The sequence below is a fragment of the Callospermophilus lateralis genome, chromosome 8, assembly GCF_048772815.1.
Source record: "Callospermophilus lateralis isolate mCalLat2 chromosome 8, mCalLat2.hap1, whole genome shotgun sequence".
NCBI classification, from domain to species: Eukaryota; Metazoa; Chordata; class Mammalia; order Rodentia; family Sciuridae; genus Callospermophilus; species Callospermophilus lateralis.
In genome coordinates this window covers 82468927-82494754 of record NC_135312.1, presented here as the reverse complement: position 1 = coordinate 82494754, position 25828 = coordinate 82468927, and the positions used below count along the sequence as shown (strand labels likewise).

Sequence of the window (25828 nt, the reverse complement as noted above, 5' to 3'; positions counted from 1 at the left end):
TCTCAAGCAAGACTTTGATTTAATTGTCTCTAAGAATTCTTCTCTAAAATCCCATGATTACTTAAGAGTTCACCTTTAATTTGTCATCTTTAATTTTTGAATGCCTATTAAGAAAGATTTCTAATCAGTTAGAATACCCTTTTATTTTTATGTCATTTTCAATAGTGAACAACAACAACAAAAATAATAATATCACTCTTTTTTTTATTAGCTCCACATGACAGTACAATGATCTTGACAATTCATGCATTTGAATCAAATGGGGTATAATTTCTCATTTTTCTGATTGTACAGGTTGCAGAATCACATTGGTCATACAGAATAATATCACTCTTTTTGTGAGAATACTTTTCAGTGTGCATGTCATAGTTAATACTCTGTATAACCATGAAGGAAACTATTCAATTGACAAATGTTCTTCACTGGGGTCTCACAAAAAATAAAATTTGGCAGAGACACAAAGTAATTAATGTTGGAACAGGAGAAGAAAGCTCCATCTGCATTTCAGCTCTAGGGTACTATTTTATGTTTGAAACGTTATGTGTGAGTGTGTGTGTGTGTGTGTGTGTGTGTGTGTGTTATTGCAGTTGTGCCAAGCACATCTCCCCTTTCTTGGAGTCTTTTTTTTTACATTCAAATATAAATTCTTCTAATTACTTACACTATGAAAATGCACTTATCTGCTACAAATAGCTTACCTTATTTAAATTTTTATACAAGAGCAAAATAAAAATTGGAGCAATTTTTTTGTTTGATAAACTTACTTTAAACTGTGAATAAAAATATAAAGCAAAAATGATACGGGTGTTCAGTTTGCTGTATTAAATGTACTCATTCTGTATGAAATCAAAATGTGAAAAAAGAGAGAATATGTTACCATAGCTTTTCTTTTTTCAGAAATGAAATACGTAAAATTTATCTGAAAATTGAACAGCATTAGATAGGTATTACCTATTAATAATATAATAATACTGGAGGAAGTACAATATGGGAATTCTTGGTGTGGTCCTAGAGTAAGAATATCTGGATTCATATTACAGATCCTTCAGTTAGTATAAGTCAATGTCCACACCTTTTACTCCTTTGAAACTTCACAGTTTTCTCATCTATAAATAGAAATAATAATGCCTTGGGATTATCAAACAAGATAATGCATGTAAAGTGCTATACCTGGTACATAGTAGGCACTCAGTGTTTGCTTTTCAACTATACCATTAATTATACTACCACTGCTACTATTACTCAATTACAAACATCTGAAAAAGATTAAGGGACCCAAAATTCCATCTGTTTCTATTAGTCTCTGTTCTTATATCTTGTAATTTAGTCTAGAATTTATAAATACTTGAAAAAATTTACAACTGGCTCATGGGAAAGTAAAATGAATATTGATGTTACATTTAAGTTTGGGCTTTATTAATAAAGTTATTTTTATGGAATATTTCTGTTTTCCATTCAGCAAATAATAATTATAATCCTACACTAGGCTGTGTAGAGTGTACTAAGTACGTATGTTAAAATATATAACACATAATTAAAACATGGCTCCTGCCTTTATTGACATTAATAAATTCAAAACTAGAGACAGTAATTAATAATAATAATAATAATAAATAATTTTACAATTAAATACTTCAGTAGGCAGAATAATTGTCTCCCAAAGATGTCCAAAATCAAATCCTCTGAACCTGTAAATATGATAACTTAACTTGGCAAGAGGTCTTTTACTTGTGTGATTAAGTTGAAGGACCTTGAAATAGGGAAAGTATCTTGAATTATCCACATGAGCCAAACCTAATTACATGGGTCCTTAAAAACAGAAAACCTTTCTCTGCTGTAGTCACAGGGAAATGTAAGTTGCAAAAGAAGAGTCAGATGCAGCATTGCTGGCTTTAAATTTGGAGGAAGTTGTCTAGGAGCCAAGGAAGACAGGTAGCCTCTAGCAGTTGGAAAAGTTAGATAGATAGGTTCTTTCCTAGAGCCTACAGTAAGAAACTAAATTCTGCTGACATGAACAGAACTATAAAATAATACATTCGGGTAGCTTTAAACCACTAAATTCGTAATACTTTACTGATATTAAAGGAAATCAGAAGTCAGCAAAAATAGATATTGCCCCACCCCATGGAGCTTGTAATACAATTAGAAAACATTAATCAAATAATCACACACATTTGCATTAAATGATAATTCATTGAAAGAGAGTTATATGCTGCTATGAGATAGAGGCAAGGCTTAAACTGAGAATGAAAGAAAACTTTCCTTAATTAAGCGAAGAAGAAAGGAAAGAGTGTCTTAGGCAGAGAAAACAGCTTGTGCAAATCCCCATAGCAGGCAACAGCATGAACTACCCAAAAAGCTCAAAGAAGGAACGTAAGACTGAAACAGAAAGACAGAGAGAGACTGATGACAGAATGAGGCCATAGAGTCAGATAAAAGCCAGACTAAGCAAGACCTCATAGATCATGTTAAAGATTTTTAGCCTTATCTTAAAAGCAGGCTGGAGGTTCACAATTGGATTTGCAGTTTGACAGGATCACTCTGGCTGCAGTGCAGTTTACATATTATAAGGGAGCTAATGGATGTGTGCTAGGGCAGGGATAGGAACTATTGAAATAGTCAAGGGGAAAGATGGTAGTAGATTGTTTCAGGATGATAGCAATAGATTGAATAATTTGTACATTTTAGGGATATTTAAAAGGTTAATTAAAAAAAAAAAAAGATAGTGATGAGCAGAATGTGGAACTTGTAAAGAGGGAGGGAATCCACTGAAACAGCACCTCTTTCTTATTCATCATCCAGGCAGTATGTCATTGTAAATAGGAACTTCTAAAAATTACTGTATTATACTCTCTTTTGATATCTGCATGAGACAGACCAGTAAAAGCAAAATGTTGTTACTTGTTGGAGTAGTTTTATGTCACTATAGGCATTTCATTCTGTCTAACTATATCCACTACTCAAGTGAAAATTTCCTAACACAATTTTCCTGATTTCTGTATCTTTGTATTCACTTATTCTACCAAACTATACCAATTTGTCATTTTTATAAACGTCTTAAAAAATGTAAAAATACACCAACTGATGGAAAGAAGGAAGGATCAAATTCAGTGATCATCACCATGCAGGTCTTTATCTCAACTTAACTATCATTTCTACAGTGGAATGCTGGCACTAGATGCTAAGAAACTATAAGAACCAATTGTTAATTTTTCAGGAACCTTGTAAATTACCCGTTAGTAACTTGAAATTGGCCACAATGGGAGTCCTAACACATGAATTGGAAAACACTGTAGAACTGGCAAATTTTAAAAACCTCCTCCCTCTCCCATCAAAGCCTATTGTTAAACATTTATTGTTAAACAAACAGCACACACTGTTTGTACACTATAAAACTGTGATGTTTGAAGGGAGAGTTTGGTATAAAAATACTAATAAAATAATATTAATAAAAAATAGTAATGAGATTGACTATAGTCTCACAGTTTTAAGAATATTGCCCATTTTCTTTCCCATGTTTTCTAGTGTCATCTTTAAATCAAACCACCTGTTCAGAATTATTGCTGGATCTTTTGATGTTTCTACAGAACTTGTGAAGATGAATTATTTTTAGGCATTCTGATTTTACTCTTCCAAATTCTAATTTTACTCTTCTCCATTAGATTGTCCAAATTAAGAAGTGCTACAGTAAAATGATAAAATTTAAGTAATTATTTAATCTGGTTGATAGGTATATAGGAGTTCATTGTACTATTTTTCTCTAAATTTGTGTGCACTTGAAGATCTTTATAATAATAATAATAATAATAGTAATAATAGAAGAAGCAGATATAATAGTCAGAGCTTGCCTAAATTTGTACTTACTGTGTCTTCTACTTCTAGTCTTAATCCCATCAAGTGTTTTTATATTCTTTTTTTATTTGTTCTTTTTAGTTATACATGACAGTTAAGTATATTTTGACATTTTTGTACAAGCATGAAACACATTTTAATTAGGACTGTCTTGTGGTTGTACATGGTGTGGAAATTCACATGGTATATTCATATGTGTACATAGGAAAGTTAAGTCAGATTCATTCTAGTACCTTTCCTGTTTCTGTCACCACTCTTTTCCCTTCATTCTCCTTTGTCTAATCTAATGAAGTTCTGTACTTCCCCTCTCTACCCTCCTGTGTTATGGGTTAGCATCCATATATCAGGGGGGAAAAATCCTTCAGCCTTTGGTTTTTGAGGACTGACTTATTTCACTTAGCATGATATTCTCCAGTTGCATTTATTTACCAGCAAATGCTATAATTTCATTCTTCTTTATGGCTAAGTAATATTCCAGTGTGTGTGTGTGTGTGTGTGTGTGTGTGTGTTACACTTCCTTTATCCATTCATCTGTTGAAGGGCACCTAGGTTGGTTCCATAGCTTGACTATTGTAAATTGAGCTGCTGTAAACATTGGTGTGGCTGCATTACTATAGAATGCTGATTTTAAGTAATTTGGGTATAGAACAAGGAGTGGAATAACTGGGTCAAATGGAGGTTCGATTCCAAGTTTTCTAAGTAATCTCCGTACTACTTCCAGAGTGCTTGTACCAATTTGCAGTCCCCACCAGAAATGTGAGTTTACCCTTTTCCCCACACCCTTGGCAACATTTATTCTTGATAATTTCCATTCTGACTGGACTGAGATGAAATCTCCGTGTAGTTTTAATTTGCATTTCTCTAATTGCTAGAGATGTTGAACATTTGTCATAAATTTGTTAGCTGATCATATTCTGTGAAATGTCTGTTCAGTTCCTTTGCCCATTTATTAATTGGGTTATTTGTTTGTTTGTTTTTGGTGTTAAGTTTTTTGAGTTCTTTAAATATCCTGGAGATTAAAACTCTGATTAATGCTCTATCTAAGGTGCACCATCAAGTGTTTTGAGAAGAGCTGTTTCCTCACCTGGCCTCTAGCGGTTAACTCATCCCCTACTTTGATTAAAGTGTTGTAACACCTACTTCCTCCCCTGAAAAATGCACGAGGATTTGAACATTTAATTCATTTTACAAAGAGTTTAAAATAAATCTTCAGAGAATACCTGTCATATCACGTTAGGGTACTTTCTTTGTACTAAAACCACAAAACTACTGAAAAAAAAGTCTTAAAGAGCTTCAGTAACAAAAAAAAAAAAAAAAAAAAAAAAAAAAACCAAAGTACAATGTGCATATAGATTATAAAAAATCAAGAGTTATAAAAAATAACTTTAATTAAAAAGTGAATAAAAAGAAGCCAGAAATAATATCAATAATGCTAAATACTTGAGGAGTAGAGATAGATGAGGGATTAGAAGAATTATAAACTAAAGACTTAAGCTTCTACCCTAAAGAAAAGAAAGGCTTAATATAAGTTAGAACAAATTGTCTTGCTGTAGTGTATTATCATGAAGCACATAAAAGTACAGGATGATGAGAAACAAAAATTAGCCCAATCATAGCTTAATGGAAAAAGTAAAAAATAATGTATAAATCAAGTTTTTAAAAAAGGAGAGATGGAGGGCTGGGGCTATGGCTCAGCGGTAGCGCACTTGCCTGGCATGTGTGAGGCACTGGGTTTGATTCTCGGCACCACATATAAATAAAGGTCTATCAACAACTAAAAAATAAAACTAAAAAATTTTAAAAAAGGAGAGATGAACATATAAATTATAACTTTAAAGAAAATTATAAGAATCAAAAAAGAATCATATAAATCCATTTTATGGATTAGAAAACCGAGACATAGGAAATCAGAAGATCACTCAGCTAAATTAAGTTTCGAAACCTGGCTTTAAACTCCCTGGATAATTTTATAGCACATTGTTTTTCACAAACCCTTTCTGATGAAAATTAAAATCAATCCCCTGAGGTATTTTACATTTTAAAAAACTTACTAGTATGTGGAAAAAGTCCACTTCTTAAGTCATATTGAAAATCACTTTGTCAGACTATTTCTAACAAAAAAACTTTCCATTCTCTCTTCCCTTAAAGATGTATTTTTAAACTGTAATACAGAATAGAAAATAAGACATTGTAAAGACCTTTCGTGTGTGTGTGTGTGCGCGCCAGGGATTAAACCCAGGGTGCTTAACCACTGAGCCACATCCCCAGCCCTTCTTTTTTTTTTTTTTGAGACAAGGCCATGGTAAGTTGCTGAAGCTGGCTTTGAACTTCTGCCTCAGCCTTCTGAGCAGCTGGGATTTCAGGCATGTGTTCAGCAAGCCCTCCTATTTAAAATGAAAAATATATATTTTTTTAGTTATTTATGGGTAGAAGACTAAAATGATCCAGATAAAGGAATGTAAGTTTGATTCAGGTGTGAAGAACGCCTTACGACTTCCTCAAATTTATTAGCACTTTGTGGCAGCTCCTTGTCCAAGTTAAGAAATGCTACAGTAAGGTGGCAGAATTTTAGGAGTTATTAAATCTGGTTGATAGGTATATAGGAATTCATTGTGCTATTTTCTCTAATTTCGTGTATGCTAGAAGTTTAATAATTAAAAAAAGAAGAAGAAGCAGGCTGCAACAGCCAGAGTTGTTGCAAGAAATCCCTTCTTCCTTTTCCAGCTATGCAGTGTTGCTTTGGTTCCTCTGTTGGCAGAGCTAATAGGGAACCAGAAAATTTTGCAGAATTCCGAAGGGAAGATATATTAGTCAGTTTTTCATTACCTAAGGAAATACCTAAGACACCCACTTGTTTTAATAATTAGCTTTACTTTCCTTCGGCCTGCACAGCATATTTATGTGAAACCTTCCTTGTTTTTATGTGAAACCCTGTATCTACAGGTTTTTTTAAATATGAGTAATTCTCCATCTTACATCTACTGTGAATAATATGAGCAGGGTTCAATAATTATTTGAATCATGCCTCCTAAAGAACTTAGCCTTAATGTTATAATTACATCAGCTACATGACATGGTTTTTCTTTTATGATTGCACTACAGTCTAATGAGGAGATTAAAAGCATGCCATTATTTTAACAAAGATAATAAATAATTTTTAAATAGGTATTCAAGAAAAGAAAAGCCAGAAATAAAACACTAAGGTAGTGATTTTCAAAGGATGGTCACCATACCAGCATCATAAACATCACCTGGAAATTTCTTTGAAGGGCAAATTTTTAGACTCCAAGCCTCACCCCACTGACTTACTGAATTAGAAACCTTGGTAATGTGCCCAGCAATCTGTGCTTTAACAAGAAATCCCAGGGACTCTAATGAATGCTGAAGTTTAAAAACCACTGCACCAAGATGTCATAGAGACAGCAACAGCAGCTAGAAGCAGCCACCACTCCTAGGACTGGGGCAGTGAAGAAAAGAGATAAAATTTCTAAAACTGAGGAGATTGAGGAAACACCTCCATGCAACTGAAACACAAACTTCTGAAAACGGGTCATTGCTTACTAGGTAACAGTGTCTATGCTTTCAGAAAAGGAACAGCATAGACGTGGGAACCAAATATCTGAGGAAGGGATAACCATGAGTTGGAACTGGTATCTAAAGAATGCACATTGATACAGATTCTAGAAGTACTGAGAGACTTCCAAATTGCAATCAGTTACTGCTACTGGAAGGATTTATCACTGCCAGAGTGAAGAACTGTCACTAGAGAGAGACTAACAGGATTAAGAAATCCATCCAAAGCCAACAAAAGAGCAAATCCTTTTTTCTTTCATTATCTATGCAATGTTGCTTTAGTTCCTGTATTGGTGGAGACTAACAGGGAACCAGAAATTTTTGCAAAATTCCAAAGAGTGGGTATATTAATCAGTTTTCATTACTATAAGAAAATGCCTAAGACAGAGTAAGTTTTTAAAGAAATTTGCCCACAATTCTGGATGCTACATGACATGGTGCAGGCTCTGATGTTGGCTCCCCCTTGACTACATCATCTCAAGGTGGATTGCTTCACTGGAGCACATTCTGGAAGAAGAAGAAATACCTTAATCCCTTTTGAGGGCATGCCCCTTGTTGACATAATGACCTCCCACTGGGCCCCAACTTAAAACTGAAGACCATGTTCTCAAACACGAAGCTTTGAGGAGACAATGTGCAAACCATATAAGTAGATTTGAAGCTGAGACAGTGCTTAATAACTGAAATGATGGCCTTAAGCATAATAAAGTTGGGAAATACTAGGAATAGTATTTTTGTACGTATAATTGAGTATACCTGAACGTTTTCTGGAGCACTGACTTTTGGCCTTAGTTGTTTCTCCCAATGAGATTAATAAAAGGCATTTAGGACCTTTGTAGCATTTGGAGAGGAAACTATGCAAGGGCTTACCCCAAAGTCTGCCTATCTGAGACTGAGCCTGAAAGATCACAACAATAATGGCCGAGGATTGCTTAATAGTAACAACAAAATATGCTCCAGTCAGCTGAGTCTCAGTTCATTAAAATCTTGATGTCAAAGGAATGAACTAAAAAGAAGCTTAACAGGACAAAGTAATCAGAAGCCCTCCCTTATAAAACAGGGAGTGGCTGAAAGGGTTGCTCTGAAAGCATGGTCACTGACAAGAGATACAAACGTGGTTCTTCATTTAAGCAATCATCTTTGTGCAGTTCCAGGAAACTAAAAAATGAATGGAAATGAATCATCTGTTTCCTTAGTTTTGTAAGTCAGTGTTGTGGTAGTTGCAGGTTCAGTTTGTGTTTATTCCATAGAAATCAATGAATTAGTATCTTTTATATTCTTTAAAGGTGGGTACAGACATAGTATTCTATGTGTCAGTTAAAAAGAACATATCACTGTATTAAATTAATGTGATTTATAGAATGATTATCAGATGTATACCTACTGTTTTGAGATGTGAAGAACTATAAAATAGTTGTTATTCTTGAAGTCCTTTACATAGTTCCCATTTTATGTTCATGTTTTGTTTTTTCTTTCTTTCTTTTTTTTTTTTTTTAAGGATATTGAAGAATCACAAAACCACACTGGTGATTCTGTTGGAGATGACTACAAAAAGATGGGAACACTTTTTGGTGAATTGAACAAAAGCCTCCTCAACATGGGCTTCACAAGGATGTATTTTGGAGAACGAATTGTGGAACCAGTAATAGTCATTTTCTTTTGGCTCATGCTGTGGTTCCTTGGCCTACAAGCCCTTGGACTAGTTGCTGTCCTTTGCCTTGTTATTATTTATGTGCAGCAGTAAAACTTGGCCGAATGAATTGTTAGTGGACATTGGTTAGCCATGTATGTAATCAATGAAGTTATACATTTGAAGGCCAAAAAGGTTTGCCCTGTTTCAGGTTGTGTGCTGGCTGTTTTGTAATTAAATCTATAAGTATGTTGTTTAAAGCTAAACTCAACTCTTGATTATAACAAAATTAAATATATATTTTGAGTAGAAATTAGCTTATTCAAAACTCTTTTTTCACTACTGTGATCTGTACCCACATTTAGACACCTCTAGCCCCATGCCAAATTTTAATAACACCACCAAACAATGATCAGGGAAAGTAACAGGATATTGAGTTCAAATTAAGCAATATAGTTATTAGAAAGAGTTCCAATAAAATACTTTGAGGAAAAAGGAGGAAACAAGCTAAACATAAATTTTAATTGGAAAATTGTTCCACCCCCACCTCTAATAAATAATCCCATATTATTTGGGAATTAGTCCTATTTCTATTGCCCCTGCTTGGCCCAAACAAAGGTAAATAATATGTATATACACTACCTGAATATTGTGGTGAAAATGTATAAAGCTAGCATATTTTCTGAAGACTGAAAAGAATATGTTTATTGTTCCTGGGGAAAGTTCTCAGGTTGAATATAAGTTTTTATAATGCAACAGTTGGGCCTGGAATTTCTCCAGTATATCATTTGAAGTTTTAGACAATTTTGGTGCTAATTACTTTTTGTGAGTTTTTTTAAATGTTTCATAAACCAGGCCTATAGTTGGCTATACCCTATGGTAATGCATATTTTCTTGTATATAACAAGTTGCATATTTTTCCTAGACAGACATTTTCAAGTGCATTTTTTTCAATTATTTATAATTTTATAGTTCTTTTATAACAATTATTTTAAGATTTAAAACAATGTATTTCCTAGCTTGGCATGGATTTTCTCCCCCAGAAAATTGTTCTATATTTTACTATATTGTTCTAAGAAAAAAAAATCAGCTCATTTTTCCTTGATGTCTGTATTAGAAAGTACCATATTACAGTATAAAATTAGATACTTAAATTTGGAAATAACCAGCCAATTCTAATATTCTTCTAAGGCTAAAACCAAGTCAGTAATTGGTTAGCTATGTGTTTAGTGTGTCTTAATTCAGCACTGCAGGGTTTGATATTTAAATAAGCATTTTTTAAAAATACATTTTGGAAGTGGAAATGGCTATGATGATATTTTGGATTTTGTTAGAGAACCTAAAATCTTTATGCTTTCATCTCAAAGACTATTTAAACAAGGGACAGGTAGTTAACATAATTATCTAAGAATTCCAGTTAAAAAAAGAAAATAGGACTCTGAGGCATTTTTATCTTGGGTAGGTCAATAACTACTATGTGTAGAGTGTTTAATATTCTACTTTATAAAGTTTTTACCCAATCCAGTTTTTAAAATTATTCTGTGAATTCTCAGTGTCTTCCATTCTGAAGCAGAAAATAATGAAAAACATTGAACTTACATTTCTAAAATCAGACAATACTAAACAAAAACACCAGTCAGGGGCACTAAAATGTATTGTACATTTGTTTGTATAAATACAGGCCTTTTAAAATTGACTTTTAAAAAACAGAAGACTTTGTATATTTCATTGTGTTTTTATTGGGTCTGCAGTATTTTTATAGTAATCTTTATGAACTCAGTGTAAGTGCAAGTTGTTTGAAAAGGTGTTTTCATTTGTGTACAATAGAAGTTAGGAGATTTTGTATATCTGCATAAAATATTAATAAGTAATTTTTTTCTAATGTTACCAGGGATTTTAATTTCCCTTTGGAATACAAAAATACGTTGTCTACATAATAAATAATATGGTTCCACCAGTACCTACTGTTGAAAATATTTTAAAAGGAAGTTTTAATATACTAAATATTATTTAGTATACTGTCAATACTGTGCATCTGCACACTGGTGTTAATAGGGTATTATTAAATTATATAAAGAAATAAGAACTATTTTGCTGCTCTTCTTTCTATATATGTTATTGGTTTGATATGGGAAAAAAACTAGTTATTTGATGGAAATAAAATATTTTCCTTTGTGAAATATTATAATGTAGATTGTACTGATATCCTAAAAGGAAATTGGTAAAATTTCTTTGGTTCATGGTATAAAAAAAGTAGATTGAAAATTATTCTCAGTCATTTCAACGGCAAATATAAGCCATTTATAGAAACTGTTGTTGCTTATGAATAAAGAAATAGAAGTTACAATGCTAAGGCCATTAGATTATTAATGTATACATCACCATGCTGTCAGCCCTCAATTCAAAGAAAAGGTCAAAATCCAGAAATAAACTGACTATATACATGAGTAATCAATTTTCTTTAAAGTAAAAGCTGGATATTTTGTAGAATTCAGTCCTTTCATATCTTTCTGTCTTATGTAAGGTGTTTTCTTTTATCTGTTCACCAGTTACATCTTTCTTAGTCCAGGTGTGTGCTGGAGCCAGCTTGCACTAGCTTATGGGAACAAATTGTGTACATTTTTTTCTTTTCTGCCTTTAATGATATCAAGCTGTTAGCTTAAATTGGCTGTGGTGGGAGTATTTATACCATAAAAATTGACAAACACTATAAATCAAGGTTTGTTTTTGTTTTTGTTTTCTGAGAAGTCAGTTGTTAAAAAATACATCAACACACCACTGATTAGTCATCCCTAGAGGCCATGTTTCCATTTTCATCCAAAACTGTATCTTGATCTTTCCCATGTGAGCATTAGGAGCCATAGTTATCTTCTGAAACATGTTTCTATTAATCCTGTTTTGATCAGAGAAAAATCTGGGTTGTCACTGAGCTGGAAACCCATGAAAGACTCTCCAGGCAATCAGAAAAAGATAAGTTACAGAACTATTGAAGCACAAACCACAGTATAAGTAAAGGTCTGTTGTGATATAAATTCAAAATAGAACTAGACATTGAGCAATCAAGGGACATTTGGTGTGTAGATTATATTTTAAATTATTTTATAAATGTTTATTTCAGGTTACTTAAAATTCTGTCATTATTGGTTTATGTCTTTACAAGGTAAAGGAAAAAGAAAAGTCAAGTAATACTTTTATACCTGTTAGTACATCTAGTAGCCAAGAAGAATATAAACTAATAAACAAATTAAGGCTTCAGAATTATTAGTGGATATGGGGGCCTTTCATAACTCTTATTTCTATGCCTAACACTTAATTTTTGGTGTTCCTAGGGGTCAGATCAACAGCCTGTTCTCTCATCTCTCCACACATCACCTAGGACAATGTCACCCCTACGATGGTTTCAGTTGCCATTTACATACTAACAATTCCTGAGCTGCATCTCCAGTTCAAAACAGAGTGCCGAACAGAATAAAAAATTCATCCATTCATTTGCTTGCCCAATATTTGCCCTTGGTTATCCCATGATATTTCAAATTAAGCCTATCCAAAAAAGAGGAGCTCAGCATCCTTCCAAATCCTTTCTGCCTGTAATTCCTTTCTCAGCAAATGACATATTCCTCTTATCCATGTTCAGATAGGAATTGTTCCTGTCATCTTTAACTCCTGTTTCTCCTACACTCCCCACATATAAAAATTACCGAGTCTTCTCTATTTTATTTCTAAAAAATTATTTTACCTTCCTACTGCACTCCCAGCATCACTAACCTTATCCATTACCACCAGCATCTTACCTGGAATGCTGTTAGAATCCTGATTGGTCTTCCTACCTTCATTTTCCACCCTATAGTTACAGTAATGTTTCTAAAATAAAACTCTAATCTCCGTAGCCTAAATGTTTGTTTGTTTGTTTGTTTGTTTGTTTTTTTAAAGAGAGGTGAGAGAAAGAGAGAGACAGACAGAGAGAATTTTTAATATTTATCTTTTAGTTCTCAGCGGACACAACATCTTTGTTTGTATGTGGTGCTGAGGATCAAACCCGGGCCGCACGCATGCCATGCGAGTGCGCTATCTCTTGAGCCACATCCCCAGCCCCCCTAAATGTTTTTAATGGCAGCTTGTTACCATTATGATAAACGTCTTTTTCCTTCATACATTTTACAAGCCCTTCATGAAATGTTTATGTTTTGAAAGAAGCATGCTTTCTTACTTCCCAAACTTTGTACATACTTTGCCTTCTTTCTTTAACCTCGCCTCTCCAGAATGACCTATATCTGCATACCCTTAAGTCCTCAACTTAGACATCATGTCCTCCAGGAAAACTCTGACTCCTTTAAATCTAGTTTTAGTTTCTCTCTATGTGTTTTGATTCCTCATTGTGTGGAACCCAGTACTTTCCCTATTAGCACTTCTCATGCTATATTGTAATAGCCTATTTGTCAGCTTCCTCCATTAGACAATAGACTTCACAAGAGCAGAGAACATGCCTGTCATGTCCACAATTGCATTGTCAGTGCCAAACACAACACCTGGCACATGATATGTGCTCAAAATATTTGTCAAATAAATCAACTAACTTTGTTTATCTGTGTTTTAATGTTCTTCCCATGGTCCATTAACAAAGAAGATCTACAGTTGGTTGTACTTTACTATTCTTTGACTCCAAAATATAGTTTTTGTGCATAGAGTGGTCTGCTGTATACATTATAATTTTTAAGGGTTACTCACTTTTGATGGAAGAATATTGCTGTTTGCATATATGAATACAGTATTGCTATATACACTTGCATTTTTTTAGGAGAAAATGTATTGTTGTTGGGCTAGGTCAATTCACTATTTCTCCAGAAAGAGAGTTTTACAATACATATGGTCACTGATGCTACTGAAATTTCATATTTTTGCAGTATTTTTCAATAGACCTTTATCTACTAAACTTAAATTAAAAAAAAAAAAAAACTCTAGCTGTAAGCAAGAATTCTTAAGTATTTAAGCTTGGTATTTTAGGTTCTATAACAAATTCACTATTACCCTGGAGCCTAATAGCCCAGACTTTATATGTTACATAACATGTGTATAAAAGTACTTTGTTATTCTTTCTAATAAATAAGACTCTTTTACGACCCTGCATTCTGAGTATCTCTTTTGACTACCTATAGCATGTCCTAATCTGTTAATTGCTGTCACATCGAGTTTGAAATGACCAAAGCAACAGCACACCTGAGATTGACTAGATATGTGTGCTTTCCTCATCTCCATTGCTGAAGTACAAAGCCAAGGCCTGATGTGTGTAGATGGCTTCTCAGGCAATAGAGAATTAGGAAAATCAAGAAAAATCAAGATCAGCCTCTGCCTCCAAGCTGTATTTCTTTTCTGTTGCCTTGACTATTGTTTAAGTTAGAATTATTGAGTGAATTCTGATGAAGCAAATGAAAATCCAGAACATTAGCATTCAAATACCTACAAAGTTCAAGTTATCTCTCCAGCAGTTAAAGTCTACCACTTAATTTTTCAACAACTTAATTAATTGGGAATTTCCTTGACAGTTGTCCAAACCACCACAAAAAAACAGTGACTTTCATCCTAAACTGGGCCTTTTTATTATTGGCTTACCCCTGTATTACAGAGTTTAGTTGATTATGTATTTTAATATGAAATGTTTTTAAATGGAAGAAATTAGAAGTGTATATACAATTTTACTTAATAACACCATAATTGACTTTAGATAAAAATCTTAGGAATTATTTTCTGGGAGTAGAGGATTATTTATATTTGAAAATATCTGCTGTGCACTGAATGCCCCTTTCTGGTATGTCATAATTGTTTTGTTTGTTGTTTTTCCTGGTTTTAAGAACATTAAAATGTAATATGTAGTATTAAAAATAGCAATGATTTTATTATTTAATGCACTTTTCTATTTTAAGAGGTGTAGATTATGTTTATAATGTTTATAAATATGACATTAATAAAGTTAAGAAGAAACAATTACAAAAGGAAAACATGCTCCCTGGATATTGGTTAAAAGATGAACTAAAATAAATTGATCTTGCATAAAACATGGTTAATATGATAATTTTTCGTATTAGGTGAAACATTTGTTTAATTGTGAAGCCAATGGTTTTCAAAGGTATTTTGTTTGTTTACTTTAAGTGAAATCTTACATGAATACCCAATAGACAGATGCTTCTCAACTTACCATGGTTATATCCTAACAAGTTCAATGTAAATACAAAATACCTTATGCAAGTGAAAAAAAAAATGCATTTAGTACACTTAAACCTACATAACATCAGAGTTTAACAACAGCACACTATTGTTTTTTGTTTGTTTTTTTTTTTGGAGCTCATATCCCACTTGAATCAAAGTGTGAAATATGATATATCAAGAACTATGTAATGTTTTGAACAACCTACAATAAAAATTAATTAAAAAAAAAAAAAGCACACTATTGTTAACCCTCATAATTGCGTGACTGAGAAGTGTGGCTCGCTGCCAGCACCTAACATCTCACGAAGAGTGTCATGCTCATATCGCTAGCCCAGGAAAAGATCAAAATTCAAAATACTGTTTCTACTGAATGCATCTTGCTTTTACGTAACTGTAAAGTTGAAAAATAAGTTGAATCATGTAAGTCAGAGACCACATACATTCACATAAATGATAAAAGTAGAACTTTGAATTTGCAGTATGTCAAGTTCTCTGAGAAGCAGACTCAAGAATGCAGGAATTGTAGTGGGGAGTGCTCTGGAGTCAACAGCTGAGTACAGTGAAAGCAGAGTTGGGCAAAGGGAGTTAAACATCCACTCACAACAGGCCTCAGTGACGCTATTAAGTGCTCTAAAATGCCCATGGTCCTTCAAGGTTGTCACATGCTGAGAGAAGGCAGATCTCTTCAGCCAAAAGCAATTTTCAAAAAGGGCCAACAGCTGGAGGCTGTCACCGAGCCACACTCCCAGCAGCTATCAAAGTAAAGGCTTCAGTTTGGAAGGGAGGATCTGAGCCCGCATAACAGCATCTAATGTAGTCTCCATTCTTTTCTTATCTCACACTCTGTGGTACCTGAGTCACTTCCAAAAACCCTGTTCTTGAGAGTACAGTATGGAAGTGACTAATTTAAACCATTAACTTGTTCAAGATGGCTAAAAATAAATTGAGGGTTACAGCTTTTCTGTTGTGTTGCCCAGCTTCTCTTATGAGAATCAGTTCTTCAGGTATGATAAAGCTCTAGTTGACTCAACAGTGTGTCCAAGGTCCAACAAAGACCTGAGAATACTTGGAATAGGTGAACGAATGAGTGACAGAAAAGGCCACTACCTAAAGTAGGAAATCCATGAGATTTTATATATTTAAGCTAATAAGTCCTTCAAATGACATTTATAAGACACCAGGACAAACCATCAGGGCATATCTGGGGAGACAGATTCAAGCCTAGATGTAGGTGTTTCCAACACTCTGGTTTGTGCTTTCAGACTCCTTTGCCATGTTCCCAAAGCAGTTTTAATTCTCAAGCTTTTGAAGCATGCTTGAAATGAGATTTTTCAATAAGAGAGAAGAGCTCGTTTATAAAGAAACCATATCCTGTGCCCCTTACCCCCACCCTAACATGCCATTGCAACTGATTTATGACTTGGAAATTTGGCCCTAATCATGACTTTCCTATTTATTTTTAGCACAAACGATCTCAGCAGCCAGATTTGGTAATTCAGTAGGCACTTAAAAAGAACTTCCTCGAGTCTTAATCCATAGTTTGGGGGGACCCTAAGAGTAATTTTAGCTGCTATTTTTATCCTTGGAATTTTCAGAGCGGGCAAGATTAAGCAAGACAATGGCTCCAAGCCAGTTATGTGCTAAACTACAGCAATGTTTAGGCATGATTTTCCCTTTGCTTATAGAAACATGTTACAGCAATGTCCAAACAAACTTGTATATAAAAAGATCTTTTTATGTCAGACTTGAATTTTAAGACTTGGCTCTGCTATTTACTAACAGTACAGTTTGTACAAATCATACCTACACCTCTTTAACCTTCAAATCCCTCATGTCTGAAATGGGGTGATTATTATGACTGAATAAATTATTGCATATGTTATCACAGTGCCTTCCATAGAGCAAACTTTCCATAAATGCTAGTCATTATTATTAAATATAAACAAACAAAAGTGATGCCTTCCACTGTCCATGGAGAAGTCACATGCTGAGTCACAAAAGGTTTAGTTGTTTTGTTGCTATGAAAAGATAGAGAGATATGAGGGAATTCTATTATATCTTGTTTCCAATTCTTGCATGATTGAAATCGTTGTGAACTCTCTTTTTAATTTCAACTCTCAGTGCTTTTTTCCATTAAAATGATCATAAAATTAAGGAATAAAGAACCCAAAGAGTTGATGGACAGAAATGGAATGTGCTCTGTGCACATTCTTCAACAAGATGCTTAATTTTCTTTAAATGCTTACCACAATACCATGCATTTTCTGTTGCCCTTTTCTTAGTAAATTTAGGACAAAACCACATTCAGCAAAGCACACAAAATTCTGCTGTGGGTTTAGACATTTACCAAATGAAATCAATTCTGAAAATAGCATTTTTACTCCATTGCATATGCCAAGATTATTATGGTGTGTTTATACAATCGCATATAGTGCCTTGCTTTGGTTTCAAAGTAAAATTTTGAATTAATCCATCGGTCTATATTTTCAATACACACTTAAAAATGTTTGAACAAGTTACATAAAATTGTAACCAGTGTAATCTCTACTCAAAATATGTAGCCTACACCAGTATTCTCACCTAAAAATATCCAACCCATACAACACAATGGATGCATTGTGTTTATAAGAAAATAGTATAAGCCAAGAAAGGTGATTAATATATATCATTAAGAAGAGTATTATTAAGATTTTTGCAAGGTCTTATCTTTTTAGTCTGAAAACACTGCCAAATACAGATCATGATCTTAGCCTTTCTCTGTTGTAGCAAACCTTCAATTAGGTTTTCCATTCTGCAGTCCCCTTTCATATTAATTTCCTTTCAAGTAACTCTCCACACCTGAAAAGTAGAAGTTTCTCAAATCAGATGTTTATGTATATGAATTTTTATGAAAAGCTATGGCATATCTTTAGTGCCATCTCTTATTGCATTACAAAACTGGTTCTTTCACATTTCCTTAACTGTCAAATTATGTTTGTAGGTATTTTCATAAGATGCTCAAATAGATCTGATCTTGGCTAAATAGAGCTCTCCTTAGGTATTTCTCCATTCTTTGAGTTAAAAGAGTAATTTTTTGAGAACTCCATGCCTGGCTACCTGATCTTCACAATCACCTCTCTCTGAATAGAAATGAACTGAACTTTTCTTTCCTGGATTATACCATTGACACCCAAGTCCATGATGCAGGCTTTCTTCCACCGGCCTCGCTTGCAAAAGCTCCAGGGTAAGTAACAAAGACATTATTTTTGCAATGGCAGGAAGACCTAGAAATAAAAAGCCTGCACTTTAATACTTGCTTTAAATTACAGGTACTTTGCTAGCACCATTTCCTGATGCAGGGTGGTGCACCCTCATCTCTGCCAAATAGAGTTAAGACAAAGTGCTACTGAAACTGCTCTCTTTACCAGATGATTCATGTCTCTTTGTTAAAGACTGCCAGAAATACTCATAGCAGGAAAATGGGTCTAGTGAATTCTCAGAGAACATCCACACTTCCTATTAGATGTCTCCTTTGTCATCTAGTCAAAGAGCAAGATGATTGCAACTCCTGCCCAACTTTCTTTCTCCTGATGATTACTGTTCTTCTGTTCCAGGCAGGGCTGTATTTCTAGAATTGTGATGTACATACCATCTAATCCTCAGAGGAGGCCTAGAGAATGGGCTTAAGACACTGATTTTTTTTTAGTAGATTTTATAATCATAGCAAACTGAAATAGAATTTGCTGTAAGACACCATCTGTTGCCAATTTTTTTCTTTAAATGCAGAGCAAGGGACATTAGTATAAACTCATCTTTAGCTTAATATAGACACAGATGAATCAATATAGAAATAATTATAGATGCATATATGTGTACTGGGAGTGGGTATACATTCATGTCTTTCCAAGTTGAGAGGTCCTAAAAGCAACAACATTCCAGGAGCAACCAGCATACCAGCCCCCAAATCTTTGTTTATAAGGCCACTCTCCAATAAAAGATGCGATACTCCCTAGAGAAATGACTGATTCCAGTCTTTTGCAGGGAATATACAAGATGAACTTGAAACATCTTGTAGTACCAGAAAGTAAAGAAGTATTAAAATCACACACACACACACACACACACACTACACACAGATACATGGGGATGGGGATGGGGTGCAGGTATAAGAGCCAATTGAAAAAGCTCCCAAAGTTGGGTGCACACCTGTAATCCCAGTGGCTCAGGAGTCTGAGGCAGGAGAATGGCAAGTTTAAAGCCAGTTTCAGCAATTTAGCAATGCCCCTGAGCCACTCAGTGAGACCCTGTTTCAAAATAAAATACAAAAAAAGGAGTGGGGATATGGTTCAGTGGTTAAGAGCCCATGGGTTCCATCCATGGGAAGGAAGGAAAGAAGGAAGGGAGGGAGGAAGGGAGGGAGGGAGGAAGGAAGGAAGGAAGGAAGGTCCCAAGAACCAAAGCTGAAACAATCAGAGCAGCAGAACATATAAAGTAGTATTAAACACAAAGTATGAAGTAAGTGTTCATGAGTTTATCCTGATAAAAATAAATGATTGCATAAATAAATTAGTAGGGGAGAATAGATAAATTGCTTGTACAGAAGAATTCTAAATAATTTACAGAGACACTGCCCCATCAAGAAGGTGGAACAAAACTCCCAGGATGGGTTTTTACTTTTCAAAAAATACAGTATGAAAGGGAATGGCGGGGGGGGCAATTTGACAGTGAAGAAATATGACAAAAACTATTTCTCCTAGGTTATCAAGCTTAATAGCCTCAGTGTGTAGGTCAGGATGGTGGCATGTGCCCTTAACAGGGTAGGAGAGGAATGATACTTTACATGTGCCCCTTGAGAAACCATAAGCCCAAGACAATTATGAGAAAAATATGTGACGAACTCAAAAGGAGGCCCATTCTACAAAATACCTGACCAGTGCTTCTCAGAACTGCCAAGGTCAGCAAAAACAAGAAAGTCTGAGACACTGTCACAGACCAGTGAAAATAAAGGAGACATAATAATGAAATGTAATGTGATGCCTTCGATAGGATCCTGACACAGAAAACTAAGGCATTCTGAATAAAGCATGGGCTCCAATTAATGACAATGTATCAATATTGATTCATCATTTTTAACATATATACTGTACTGTAAGCATGAAGAAGTTAACAGTAGGAGAAATTTGATGGTGGATATACAGGAATCCTCTGTATATTTGCAACTTTTCTGCAAATCTAAAACTATAATAAAATTAAAACTTTGTTTTTCTAAATAATTATTTTAACAAATTCTACTTGAACCTGTAGTCACATCAGTAATCATATTATTTATCCCCTTTTCTATAAACGTAATTTTGTTATCAGACAACATGAGTTTTATGACTTCCTCTTTTTATACATTATTTTATAGCAGCAATATAAAATTCGTATTAATTTACACTCTCCAAAAAATATTGATCCACAACTTCCCATGTGAGCATTTGATTAATGTTTAATAATATTTCCACGGGAGGGGGAAAGAATAAGAATCTAAATGTCCTAATATAAAACCATTAGCTCATGCCCAAGAGAGTCTTTGAGTTCAACATATTTTTTCCAGTGTCTTTGGGTTTGGGGATGGGGTCACAGGCTCATCTAGAGGTCCCAGGTAGCCTTCCATGGTGCCTCCAAACACTGTGGAAGTTGGCAGGCTGTAAGGACAACAGTGTCTACTGGCTCAGAAGTCCTCAAGAGACTCACAATGACAGTCTTATGATATACTCAGAACAGAACAGACGAGAACACTGTTTTCTTTCCACACCAACCCCTAAATAGTCTAAGAGTCAGTCTACTAAGAGAGTTCTTAGGCTGGAAACACCTCTTTCCAGGACAGCTTCCCACATGGATATCAAGGTACCTCAGTGGCCTTCAAGGACCCTAGAGAGCAAGCATACAAGGATGTGTCCCGCAGCCTGGCAACCTCCATTCGTATTCATGCCCAACCATGGGACCTCCTCAGTATATCAGCTTATCACTAAGAAGTCCTCCTCAGGGGAAAAGAGCAGGTGCTGAGTACTCCCTGGAGTACAAGGGCTCACAAAGTCTGATAACTGCTTCTGACAGCAGCACCTGTTTTCTCCTCATTAAGAGATCTTCTGGTTTGTTAGAATTTAAAAACACTTCTGTCTGAATATTTCCAATATGCTCTATCATTTTTTGAAGGTCAGCTATCCTAACTATCCAATTGTGATTGTGAAGGATATGTGCACATGGAACAGGAGACAAAATGGAGAAAAAAGCACCTACAGTCTATTTTTGACTCCTGCCTTCTAGAAATTGCACTGTGCCCTGCTTTCCCAACTTAATCTAATTCTGAGAGAAGGAAAATATTATTGGATGATGTTGAAAACATACCTTGACTTTGGTTAAATATTTATGTATATTTATTCTGAATTTTTATATTACTTTCATATTAATTTTTAGATACATTTTCCAGGAGACTTAGTAAGGTGTAATCTGACATATATTTTTATTTATCAGTTTTGCTTAATTTATTTTCTAAAATACAACACATGCACACTGTAATAATAAAAGTTCATTGTTTTTAATGTATGCTATCTTTTGCATTTATGCATTAAATTCTCTACTTTTTACCTGTTACCTACCTGGCATAATAATTTTTAAAGAGAATTGTGTATTAATGAAATATTTAAAAGCTGAAAAATACATAAGAACAATGTGAATACACTGAGTTTCTATTAGTAAATAAAATGCTTCTTACAGTTTTTCACAAGAGGTTGGCCTTTCAGATGGAAATTTCCAAACTATTTTCACTTGGTACAATAAAAATTGCATGAGTGGTCAGGTCTGATCACAGATGGGGAAACTTAGTGATGCCCGGATGACAAAAGGATAACAAGGCCCAGATGTCGAGCTGTTTTTCTTCAGACTGCACCTGGTCTATGGGGGCCCGAAGGGCTCCCAAGCCTGGGTCATTACTTGTTGTTAGGAAAGTAAACTTGATGTCATGGAAAGTTCAGTTGGAACCCTGAAAACTATTTGAAGGGAGAACTTCTTATCGCTACTGATTCCTTTGAGCCTAATTTTTATACAGTTATTTGCTCAGTTGTTTGTATATCAGCAATCACTTATTAAAGTTTCAATTCTGGAATCTCTGAAGACATTTTTCTGAAGTTCTCTGCCACTGATGCTATTCCACTACCACCATTAACAGAAAGCCAGGAAAGAAAGGGACAGTCCCAATCCAAGGCCAAGATGAGTGCCCTTTGGGAAACCTGCTGAGCAATCCTATTTTTTCAAACCTCAAATAAGCAAGAATGCCTATTTTAACCTAACTAAAAAAACAGCAGAGCCTAAAATCTTAATTTTAAAAAAAAAAAAGATTTTTATTTGTTTATTTTTAATTTTAGTGCTTTCTTTCCCCGTCTGTGACCAGGCCTGACCACTCATGCAGTTTTTATTGTAGCAAATGAAAATAGTTCTTCTATGATAAGTCAAAGTGCCTTGCAATCCTGCTCAACTGGGCTTTGCCACATCCTGGGTAGCCTGGGAACTGGACGCAGTGGCTGAAACTAAAGAATTTGGCCCTGCCCTCAAGGAATTCGCTCATCACTGCTTTCTTTCTTTCTTTCTTTCTTTCTTTTTTCTTTATAGAAAAGTTCTTTATTTTGCCTTCAGCTCTAAAGCACTCTTTTCCCAGATAGAGCATGTTTTTTTAAAAATTAATTAATTTATTTATTCTAATTAGGTATATATGGCAGCAGAATGCATTTTGAGTCCTTGTACACAATTGCTGCACAGCTCTTCATTTTTCTGGTTGTACACAACAATGTAGTGTCACACCATATGTGCAGCCACACATGTACCTAGGGTAATGATGTCCTTCTCATTTCACCATCTTTCCTGCCTTCATGCCCCCCTCCCCACTCCCTTTGCCCCATCAAAGTTCCTCCATTTTTCCTATGCGCCCCCCCCCCCATTATGGGTCAGCATCCACTTATCAGAAAGAATATTTGGCCTTTGTTTTTTTGGGGGGATTGGCTTACTTCACTTCCCATCACTACTTTCTTCATTTCCTTTTGCATAGGATTTATTTCAACAACATAAAAGGGTGTTTTGGGTTTTTTTAGCTTAAAAACAGATTTTAAATTTTTTATTGCTTTTGTCAATATTTTCTCAAAACAATAATCAAAGTAAAACTTCTCACTGATTTTTTATCCTAATACTTGTGTAAGGAAGAACCTCTTGAGTAGCAGTTTGTGACTTGACTTGCTATTCATTTCCTATACTGTTATTTTTGCTTTGTTGTTTTAAATCTTGTTTTTTTGGCAAGGTTGTAAAAGTCTGATTTTTCTATTGAATCACTCAATCCACAAATACTAAGTATCTTCTATCTATAAGACAGTGCAGGCATTAAGTGTTATAAGAAATACAAGATATAAGACTTGGTCCTTGCTATTACACAGCTTATAATCTAACTGAAAAAATCAGATGTAAACATGTGGAAGTTTTAAAAATAACAGCAAGAGATAAAAGGTGCTTATAAGTTCCCTTCTGAATATGGTAAATAAAGTAAATAAATAGATGATGAGCATGAAGTGGTATAAAAATATTTATTAAGTATGCATTAATTTTAGTGGGCATTCTACCTGTGATTAGTTTCTATTTATTTTCCAAGGAAAATAAAATGCATTCCAAGGCTTCTGTGCCTCCCTGGAGCCTACAAGATGGTGATGAACACCACTCTATGGTTTCCCTCCTTCCTCTCTTCCTGACAGTCCACAGGCTCCTCCTCAGGTAATTTTACTTTCTTGATCTCTTTTTTTTTATTTATTATCTCATTTATTATTTTTTAACTTTTTTATTTATATATAATAGCAGAATGCATTACAATTCTTATTACATATATAGAACACAATTTTTCATATCTCTGGTTGTATACATAGCACATTCACACCAATTCATGTCTTCATACACGTACTTTGGATAGTAGTGATCCTCACATTCAACCATCATTAATTACCCCGTGCCCCCTTTCTTCCCCTTTCACCCCTCTGCCCTATTTAGAGTTCGTCTATTCCTCCCATGCTCCCTCTCCCTATCCCAGTATGAATCAGCCTCCTTATATCAGAGAAAACATTTGGCATTTGTTTTTTTGAGATTGGCTAACTTCACTTAGCATTATCTTCTCTAAATCCATCCATTTACCTGCAATTGCCATGATTTTATTCTTTTATTGCTGAGTAATATTCCATTGTGTATATAGGCCACATTTTTTTTTATCCATTTATCTATTGAAGGGCATCTAGGTTGGTTCCACAGTTTAGCTATTGTGAATTGTGCTGCTATAAACATTGATGTGGCTATGTCCCTGTAGTATGCTGTTTTTAAGTCCTTTGGGTATAGACTGAGGAAAGGGATAGCTGGGTCAAACGGTGGTTCCACTCCCAATTTTCCAAGAAATCTCCATAGTGCTTTCCATATTGGCTGCACCAATTTGCAGTCCCGCCAGCAGTGTATGAGTCTACCTTTTTCCCCACGTCCTCAACAACACCTATTGTTGTTTGTCTTCCTAATAGCTGCCATTCTGACGGGAGTGAGATGAAATCTTAGAGTGGTTTTGATTTGCATTTCTTGATCTCTACACTTTTCTGGAGCTACATGAAGGAAATTCAGTGGAAGCCATTAAGGTCACCTCCACCCTATCGCCTACACAGCTGTCTCCACTGCTTCCATCTCATTAGGGCAATGGACTGTCTGCCAATATGGCACCTCCCAGAGAGTAAGGCAAGAAGTAGAGCACTTCAAGCATTAGGTTTCCACATTCACTTGGGGGAGATAATGGTCATAATACAGCCTCTTGCAGGAGACAGGAGGATTTAGCAGCAGAAGATGATCCCCAAGAAATGGTTGCATTTACTTCTCATCTAAGTGCCTACAAGTATCTCACTGTTTCCTAGAAAGTGACAACCAAGCCACTGTCCAGAACCTGTTACACCCACCTCCAGAGCACAGGCAGAGCAGCACAGGGCATCATTCTTTAGGCTGTGCAAAGACAGAGGCTTTGGAAACTGGTTACACTTGAAGGGTCCCTCTGCCAGGAGTTGCTACTTGACCTCCTTGGAAACACTGAACTTTTCCCCCTACTTTTAAAAATCGAGTTTTAGATGTTCTCTTCTGCACTTCTGCCACCAAGAACCTTTGCTTTGCTCACTTAGAGATTCAGTGAAAACTGGAAAACTTCTGCATCTGGTTTTTGTGTAAGCTCAGAACTACTCATGTTCAGAGAGCTGCATAAATCAGGGTAGAGGATAGACTCTAGAACAAAACAGACCTGAGTTTAAATCTCAGTGTCCCTACCTCCTAAAATCAGGTTTTTCAATTTTCTTAATTATAAGGTCTTGTTGAAATATTCTGAGGATTAAAGATAATGAGTCTGAATGATATAAATGTTATTTTCTAATTCCTTGACTATTTTACTTATGTCCATATTACCTGGATTTGACCAGATGTGATGTTTTCTAACTCAGGAGAACCCAGTCTTGAACCTGACCAACCTGTCTGTCAGGGAAGAAGATGAAGAGCAGCAGGTCCTTC

At 34.9% G+C, this 25828-nt stretch overlaps 1 protein-coding gene across 1 annotated transcript in view; it reads left to right on the top strand.

Annotated features, from left to right (window-relative positions):
• Positions 1–11811, top strand: part of Fam241a (family with sequence similarity 241 member A) — a 34150-nt gene extending 22339 nt beyond the window's left edge. The window contains exon 2 of the mRNA XM_076864825.2: positions 8924–11811. Within this exon, the coding sequence (XP_076720940.1) occupies positions 8924–9169 (246 nt within the window). The 3' untranslated portion in view covers positions 9170–11811. The remainder of the gene's footprint in view (positions 1–8923) is intronic.
• Positions 11812–25828: the final 14017 nt, after the last annotated feature.